The sequence below is a fragment of the Haliaeetus leucocephalus genome, unplaced genomic scaffold, assembly GCF_000737465.1.
Source record: "Haliaeetus leucocephalus isolate CR32 unplaced genomic scaffold, Haliaeetus_leucocephalus-4.0 Scaffold808, whole genome shotgun sequence".
Classification (NCBI taxonomy): Eukaryota; Metazoa; Chordata; class Aves; order Accipitriformes; family Accipitridae; genus Haliaeetus; species Haliaeetus leucocephalus.
The window spans coordinates 1,136,845-1,146,047 of NW_010973244.1; the positions used below are offsets into that span (position 1 = coordinate 1,136,845).

Here is a 9,203-nt window from a genome sequence, read left to right on the forward strand (position 1 = left end):
CGCTTCCTAGTCCACTGACTATTCAAACTACTTTTGGATAGCTGCAGACCCTGTTAAAATATTTGCACTGATATTTGTTGGGGAGCAGAGGAATGTTGCTTTAATTACACCTCAGAGATAAATGTGGTGTTACAAGCTGCCTCAAATATATATTTGTTGGTTTAAAAAAAATAATGGGCTATCTGTAATTTCTCAGCCCTGTGAGTAGACTTCTTCCACAAGACTGCATGCTATTCAGAACTTTTTATAACAGCAGAAGGATCGGGCCGTACAGCAAATCAAGGACCTTTAGAATCCGTTAATTTTAACTCCTTTCAGCTTCTCTCCATTCAGCTTTAAATCTGGCAATAGGTTTCACCTCAGCCAGCAAAAGGAATTTGTTTCTCTGTGCTTTTTGCCGATCTTCCAGAAATTGCTCTATGATAAAGGGCTACATTTCACTACTAACTTTATACTCCTTTCTGAGACAAAACCAAAGAATTTCCCTCTTCTGGGAATACTGTTCTTCCTGGTACTTTTAATGCATTTCCAATTAGAAGAAAACTTCCATTATTTTTTTAAGTGTTGAAGACTTATGTACCCAACCATTGTAGTACTGAGTTTTATCTGCAACTTTAAACCCTTCATCCTAGTAGTTCAAGCAGCAGAAGGATCTGTCCTTAAAAATCTGATGCATGTGCAACTTGTATCTGTACACTGAATGAAGATCTCTGCAGAGACTGAATATAATTTACTTGAGAAAGATTCCTGAACGGAAGAGGTTTTCTCTTGGTATTCTGTAGACCATTTTATCAGCTTTAAAAAAGGCATATGCGTTTTATTAGGAAAAAATAAAATATAAAACTGAGGTTTGGGTAGCTTAAAAATGGCAATCACAAATAGTAATATAAAGACAATGGTAAATGCTCTCACCTTTATTAAAAGGAATGACATATAAATTCTCACCTAAACCAATCCTGTTCGACTCTTTTAGTTTCTTACTGACTCACCTCCTTCCTTCCTGGAGGACTAGTTATCTGTCTCTGTCTTCATTCTGTATAATGTCATAATGAGGTTTAAGATTTTACTGGTACATAAGCTTCATAAAAGGAATAAGTGGGTTTTCACTGTAAGATAAGAATATTTAGTTTGAGTTCTTTTTGTGTTCTAAGAATAGTACTCCATAAAAAGCTTAATTTTCTTTTTTCCTCCCCCCCCCTCCAGAGAGCAGATCTTAAGAGTAAAAGAAGATGAGAATGTTCCTTTTTTGCTAGTTGGTAACAAATCAGATTTGGAAGATAAAAGGCAAGTTTCCGTAGAGGAAGCAAAAAACCGAGCTGATCAGTGGAATGTTAACTATGTGGAAACTTCTGCAAAAACACGAGCTAATGTTGACAAGGTAATAACTGGCCTCTTAATACAAAGAATATCTCCATCAGTTTTCACTTTATACTTCTTTTCCGTGGGTCATACTCTGTGTTCATTGTTTTAGCAATTATTTTTGTGAAATTTGAATCAAATGCTTTTCTCCCTTAGCTTGCGAGGAGTACATGACTTAGTGACTTCATGTAGAACAGTGGAAATGTTAGGCATAACAAGTTTATCCCACGATAAACTGCAAGGAGTCATTATACAAGACATTATACAAGACCTTATATTAAAAATTTGAGGCAGCTATTTTGGCCTAGACTTCTGTCGTGGTTTAACCCCAGCCAGCAACTAAGCACCACGCAGCTGCTCACTCACTCCCCCCCCATCCAGTGGGATGGGGGAGAAAATCAGGAAAAGAAGTAAAACTCCTGGGTTGAGATAAGAACGGTTTAATAGAACAGAAAAGAAGAAACTAATAATGATAATGATAACACTAACAAAATGACAACAGTAGTAGTAAAAGTATTGGAATGTACAAATGATGCGCAGGGCAATTGCTCACCACCCACCGACCGACACCCAGCCAGTCCCCGAGCGGTGATTCCCCGCCCCCCCTTCCCAGTTCCTAAACTAGATGGGACGTCCCATGGTATGGAATACCCTGTTGGCCAGTTTGGGTCAGGTGCCCTGGCTGGGCATGAGAAGCTGAAAAATCCTTGACTATAGTCTAAACACTACTGAGCAACAACTGAAAACATCAGTGTTATCAACATTCTTCACATACTGAACTCAAAACATAGGACTGTACCAGCTACTAGGAAGACAGTTAACTCTATCCCAGCTGAAACCAGGACAACTTCTTACTGTGTTTTCTATAACTAGAAGACAGTCTGCTTCTGAATAGTGAGGAATGCTGTCTGATCCTCAGCCAGAATAAAACAGCTTACAAAAGCAGGTAAGGGAGGAATTGGAGCCCTCTCTATCCTCGTTTAACTAGATGTGTGTTGTACGCTGCTTAGATGAAGAATGGATGAACCCTTTTAAGCTTTGAGCAGCCTAGAAGTGCCTCGTGAGTTTTCAGGTATAAAACCTGGTTCAGAAGGTCATGAGATGAGAGACAGAGAATCTTTGTCTCCAAGAAGATAAATTATTGATCAGTTGTAAGTGTTTCAGCTATAACTCTGAAGGAGAGGACTTCTTGGAATACAGAGCTCAGAATAACTCTGTCTTGTAGACTGCAAGAGTAAGAGATGTGTGGCAAACAAATAAGTAGTTTAGTTCAATGTACCAACCTTTCCTTTCAGAGCTATTGAGACTTGATCACACATTGAAAAATTCTCTAATGTAAATCCTTACATATGAGCTGTCAATTACAGCATGACAGCTGTAATGCGAGTTCTCTTTTGCAGTAACTTAAACTTGACTGTTGTCTTGTGGCAGTTGTCTTCCTGAAGAAATGGATTGTTCAGTACTACAGTGAGAACTTCATGCTGTTCTGTAGAGAAAATTAAGTCAATTAAATGCAACAGAACTCAGTCTCATTGTTGAATACAGCTCTGATTTTTTTTGTTGCTGTTATAAAAACTTGTACATCTTTTAGTTTTGGTGCATGATTGCAGTTAACATCTGTCTATTACAGTCATGTAGAAATTCCCAGCTCTTCAAAATCTGTTTCACTATCATTTAGCAGCTGGGGAAAAAAGTGTGTGTGTGTATATATATTTTTTTAATAGCTTTTGCACACACATCGTAGGCTACTACGCTGCTCCAAGTTTCTTTTTTGGAGCTGGTAGCATTATGGGTCCAGATCAGCATGTATCAATAGAATTGAGGTTTGACAGGCCGTAAATGAGGCTTTGTTGGCATTAGTAAATACCAGGTATTTTTAGTTACTTGGAGCATCTGAAGTTACGGGGTTTGTTATGCGAACTTAAATTACTATTCTATAAGAAATCTGGGTTCTCTGAATTCCAGAATAATGGTTTGCTCAGTTGGGGAAAACACAGTCGGCTTCTGCTCACTTTGGTAAAGGTGACCCACTACGCATCTTCTCACAAGGTTACGTACCCCAGATAGCTAAATACTGTAGTACAGTATCAGTGCTTAAGCAGGTTGACAGTTGCATCTTGCCATTAGCACAGATTTAAGTACAAGCAAGTAACTTAGTGCACATTCAGAAATCTAAAGGCAATCTTGCTTCTTGACGGAAATGTTTAGTTACATTGATTTTTTGCAGATCCCGTGTAATGAAGGTTGATGTTTTTGCTGCAGTCCATACAAGATTAAAGTAATTGCAAATAAAAACCAACTGAGCTCTGCAGAGGAGCTTTTCAGCCCCTGCACTGTCCATGTTTCATGGAGAGGGATCAAGTCCCCTGACATAGATCTAGAGAACATCCCCTGAGAGAGAAAAGTTTTAGAATTGGTCAGCTGATTTCCTACAGTGAAGTCATAAAGATGAAATGATTATTTTCTGTAGCCTCCTGCAAGTCAAGATCTGCTTTTCAAATGCATAAAGTAACTTTAAGCAGTCCAGTTATAAAGGTTTAACTGACAGTAAACCTTGTATCTTAAACACACCATTTGTGTATCTCCAACTTTATAATTGTTTCCTACTAAACCACTTGATGAAAATGAAGTTCATGTGTACTTTGAGATTTTAACATGGCAGTTGAGATTACCTGATCTAAAAAATTGTTTATGTAGTTATATGATTGATAACTTTGCTTTAAAGGAAATGCTGATTGATTATTTTTTTTCCCCCAGTCGCTTTGTGTTTAGACTTGCATCATGGGACATACTGACCATGAAATGTTCAGTGTGTGCTACTGCTCCATTAATATGTTTCTAGAATTGGATGTTGCGCTTTTTCAGCCTTTACAGCTCATCACTGAAAAGACTTGAAACGTAAACTGATTTCCTTGAGTCTCCTCAGTAAGATGTAGATAATACATTTAAAAAAATCTTGGTTGGTGATGAGACTCTTGTTTCAACTGTTGTGGAAAATTGTCTGACAGGATTCATAAGCAAATATGAGAAGACGGGAACATTATGGTACCATGAAAGAAGCAGGATTGTGTCATATCAACTTGGCCTTCAAAACCAGTGAAAGATTTGTTGGATTAATATGCAACCAGTTTGAGCAAACAAATACAATTGACTTTATTCTAAACAACTGAAATGGTTATCATCAGTGATAGCTTAAATTAAGTCATATGTCTGTGACTGATTTTGCATTTACATTCTTACATCTTTTTTTAGGTGTTTTTTGATTTAATGAGAGAAATTAGAGCCAGAAAAATGGAAGACAGCAAAGAAAAGAATGGGAAGAAGAAAAGAAAAAGCCTAGCTAAGAGGATCAGAGAAAGATGTTGCATTTTATAATCAAAACCCTGAATTCCTCTCCTACCCTGACCATACTAATAAAAACCATAATTTATAAGCATGCCATTGAAGGCTCAAGTGACTGAAATTACTCTAACATGTTGGAAATTGTAATGTACCACTAAAAGCATGAATTGGAGCTGCACTGAGAGTCAAATTCACTGAAAAAAAAATGATGTGGCTTCAAGAGAAGCAAAGTTCAGTCCATTTCATAGTTGCCTACCTTCTCACATTTCTTCTGAATGTAGTGTTTCATAGGCAGTCTTTTCTTTAATAGTGAACAGAGAGGGGAAGTATTACTTTGTGGGTTCTTGTAAAGCATACTTTTTTATCACTGGTAATTGTCGATTCATCTTGTCTTTTGTTGCCTTGAAAATTACAATTGTGAACGTGATACCTAACAAAGCGGTATGCAGTTGTTTTCCCATGGAGTTACACAAATTAGAAAAGAATAATGTATATGCGAACAGTTACGTTGGGGAAAATTATATGTGGTTCTGCATTACCTGATTAACCTAGAAGAGTGATGTAATCTTTTACATTGAAACATTTGAATATGCCTTAATTTTAAAACCTAAACATAGCAGGTTGCTTAATCAAGGGTATATTTTCAACTTTGTTGCATGGAGACTGTCCCTGTGCATCAGTGCAAGACTGCCCTCTCTGTGGAGTGCAGTTATGTGAATGATTTCGCTAACTAGCTGTTTGCTAGCAGTGTCTGTTCTTTAAATGTGTGCCATACTCTGGTATTGTGAATAATACAGAGCGTATTCTGTCATCTGTAACTTGGTAGACTATACAGTATCTTAAAACTAAAAGGTCAGAATACATATAAGACTGAAGTCATAAGCTTATGGCACATCTAAGCCTGGAATGGTCGTTTAAAACTTAATGTGCTGATACCTTGAAACTTCCCTTTTGCAAGTAGATTTTTGTCTAGATGTTCCTTGGGTTTTAACTCCCTGGAGTTGGGTGGAATGGAGCTCATTCAGTAGCGCTAATGTGTTTTGAGTTAAGATGTGTGGGAAATTCTGGTGTCATCAGTTAATTTCTTTTGTGTTCCTAATACTCAGCTATGGGAACGTGGTGTGTTATGCTGAAGCTCTTTGCAGGTTTTGTACTGTTTAGTTTATGTTGATTTTCAAATGGGGAACATTGTAGCTACTTTTTCTAGTTAATGTTGATATTAAACAATCAGACATGCTTTGCAATACAGAAACATTTACCATGTGCATCCAAAATCCCCAAACAAAACATACTGCCTCAGTTGCTTCAGAACAGCAAGAATACTAGCACACAGTTAGTATGCTGCATCTTAACTAAAAATATACCAGAATGTTTGAGGGTTTTGGACTCCTCTGGGATAAGACAAGCTAGATCAATTCCACAAACTGTTACACTTTTTATACATGTGTAAGCCTATAACTGACAGTTTAAAATGTGCTCAAACTAGGTAGCAAATATTTAACTTTCATGCTAACAGACATTTTAGGGACTCAAGTCTTAGAAGTTATATTTGTCATGTTAAATATTTATCAGTAAGAATTTTGTATGTGCATTTAGTAGACTGCCAAGTGCAGAATTAAAGTTACTCATGTAACTATGGCAAATAAGCCAGTCTTCATCTTACTGTGTACTCATTTGGGTCTATTTGGCCAGGGAGTCTAACCACTAACATTATGACTTTGCTTTGGAACCTGTATACTAGGAACTGAGGTGTTATGAAGCCACTGGACACATGAAACTTGTCTTGGCTGATGCCTTATCCTGTCCTTTTATTTGCTATTTGAGCCATTGAAAGATGAATAAACTTCCATTTTTTTAAAATGCTTGTGCAGTGTTAATTGATAACTATATTATTGATAAACTTTGCTGTAGCTGATGCCAGTTGTCAAGCAGTTAAACCTACATATTCCAGAAGCCTTTGTCGTGTGTGTGAACAAAACTGTAGATTAAACCTAATTAGTCTGATAAAAAGCCACTTTGTAAAAGATGAGACTATGCATGTGCTACCTTTTATCCAGAGCTAATTTATCCCTACTTGCTATAACAAAGAATGTCAGAAAACAGGGAAACTGAGGTAAGCTTCTTCCAGAAGTATTTTTCCCTAAGAATGGAAAGTGAGATTTAAAAAAAAAAAAAACAACCACCAAACAACAAAATCAAACAAAAACCTAACCTACATAAGTTTTAATAATAAAATAAAAATGCTTTCTAAGTAATTTTCTTTTAGCACACTCGGGGAGAACATAAGTGTGCTTCCTCAATGTGCAGGCAATATAGCTTGAATTGTGTATATAGGATTTGGGTACGTCTTGAGAGAGTCCTCCAAATTGAGTGATACATTTGCATCATAGAGGAGTGTTTGGTTTACCCTACTTCTGCATCTGAAGCTCCTAGGTCTATCTGCTCAGAGGGCTTCTGTGCCCGAGAGCACTTTTCTTCCCGTTTCTCCTCCAGGAAGTTGAAGATACTTTCTTACGTTGGCAGGATCAAAGCCTTCCATGGTATTTCCCTCCAAGTTAGCCTAACACTGGCAGTACTGTTGCTACCTTTTGTGAAATGCACGGCATTGTAAAACTGCAGACCAGAGAGAGATGCCTTAATTAGTAACAAGCTATAAAGTTCAGTTTTCCATTATGTATGAAACTAATACTGAATTCTTATGCTAACTCCATTTTTTCCTGTAGCTTTTTGTAGCATTAAAAACTCAATTGACTTTTGAAAATGCTAGCTAAGAAATCTGTGGTCTGTTTGGTAGTTTCTGTAGCTTTCTGATGAGCATACAATAGCTTAACAACAGTAGCATCCAACAGTTTTCTTTGACTATTCTGAAACAGCATCATGGTGTGCAGGAAGTGCTTTCTCATTCACAGAGATCTTGTTAGCATCAGAGTAGCATGCAGAGTGACCCCTCTGGCAATTCCAGTGCCAACCATAATACAATAAAATACACTCCATATCTGAGCCTTGTGGTCTCCAGGAACCAAATATTTTATCTATTAATATGTGAAATAGGCTTACTGAAAATCTTGGGTTCCTTTTTGGGACACCAAGCTTTGCAATGATTCTCTGGTTCCAGAGTCTGAGAGGGTAGATGTTGTTTACATGATTATAGTCCAATGCAAAAGACAGAGCGGCTGAGAGATGGCTGCTATTACATGAATGCATATAATACATTTAGCTGTACCAGAACTGGATCAGAAGGTAAGCAAGTGAGAAATGAATAGGGAAAGCTAATAGTGCATCTTATTTCTAAACTTCCTTCCATTACTGTCAGACACGTCAGTGCTTCTAGCCACATGGATGCATAGTCAGTCATGTGTGTAAACTATTTCTTTCTAGGCTTGCTCTTGCCAATTTTTGGCTGTTATTTTAACTTAAATGACTGGATATGTTTTTAAGAGATAACTCATGAAAGAAGCCTCTCCTTGCATGTTTTTCTGGGAGCTTCAGCTTGTTACTAAAATTGAATGGTAGGAAAGGTGTCAATGTTGCTAGTACTGGAGTGTAGGCTAATCTTTGATCTAAATACATTGACCAGACTGGAATATTTTTGGTTGAAGCTTCATTGTCAAAGAAATACTGAAATGTATACCACTTGAGATCTGCCCAGCATCAGACAGATGCCAAGGCTCTTCTCATTTTCAAAGAGATCGTGGCTGGATCTAATCAGCCATCTAACTGGTACAATCCATTTTGCAAAAATATTCAGAAGATATAATTTGGTTTCTGTGTGCTAGGGTTTTTTTTTTTTCCACCTTTCTTGTGTGCAGAATGGAAAAATACCAGAGTTTAAGTTGTTGGAAAAATTGATTTGCTTCCACCATCCTCTTGATTAATATCGCACTCAGTAATATTTAACACTCCCAGAGCACTTACTTTGTGATACCTGTTGTTTGTGGATTTCAGTGGGACAGTTTCAGTTTTACAGAAGACTGTTCTGTCTTACAGATGCAAACAACAGTGGCAGAATTTAGCCAGCTGACTCAGTGGGCCAGTAACAGTATTAGCAGGCGTAGCACTCCTGTTTGATGCCTCATTCTGCCTCACGCAAGGCAATTGCCGACTTTCTTTACTGATCTGGAAGACTGTGTATGAAGCTGTACATGTAACATAAAGCAGTCAAGATGGGAGCCTCTGAAAACCTGAGTGATGGGGTTCCAAACCATGGCATGTAATTATGCTTTTCAACTTTTGCAAGGACATCCCCTGCCAGTGGACTCTGAAGTGTTAAAAACTGAGGTCCTGTCTGCACCCCAATAGCATGGGAACACATGACTCTTTGAGAGTGGATGATTGTGTTACACTGTGTATGCAGACATAATTTCTGCATGTAAAACAAAGATAATTTCTAGAGCAATTTACACCTGTGGGAGATTCTTGAAAGCCCCTGGGAATTGAGTAATGTAATACAAATCTGAGAAAAGAAGGAAAGAAGTGGTGTTGGTTGCATTGCAGACCTGTAA

The 9,203-nt window shown here is 37.6% G+C and overlaps 1 protein-coding gene across 7 annotated transcripts in view; it reads left to right on the forward strand.

The window, feature by feature from the left end:
- The window catches only part of RALA (v-ral simian leukemia viral oncogene homolog A (ras related)), a 32,234-nt gene extending 23,428 nt beyond the window's left edge, over positions 1 to 8,806 (forward strand). For 4 of the 7 annotated variants that reach the window (XM_010581779.1, XM_010581781.1, XM_010581780.1 and 1 more), the window contains 2 exons: positions 1,204 to 1,378; positions 4,612 to 6,560. In XM_010581779.1, coding sequence (XP_010580081.1) covers positions 1,204 to 1,378; positions 4,612 to 4,734 — 298 coding nt within the window. In that variant the 3' untranslated portion in view covers positions 4,735 to 6,560. Of the gene's footprint in view, positions 1 to 1,203; positions 1,379 to 2,232; positions 2,306 to 4,116; positions 4,134 to 4,611; positions 6,561 to 8,688 lie in introns of those variants that run through there. The other 3 variants (XR_775283.1, XR_775284.1, XM_010581783.1) reach the window with 3 other exon arrangements.
- Positions 8,807 to 9,203: the final 397 nt, after the last annotated feature.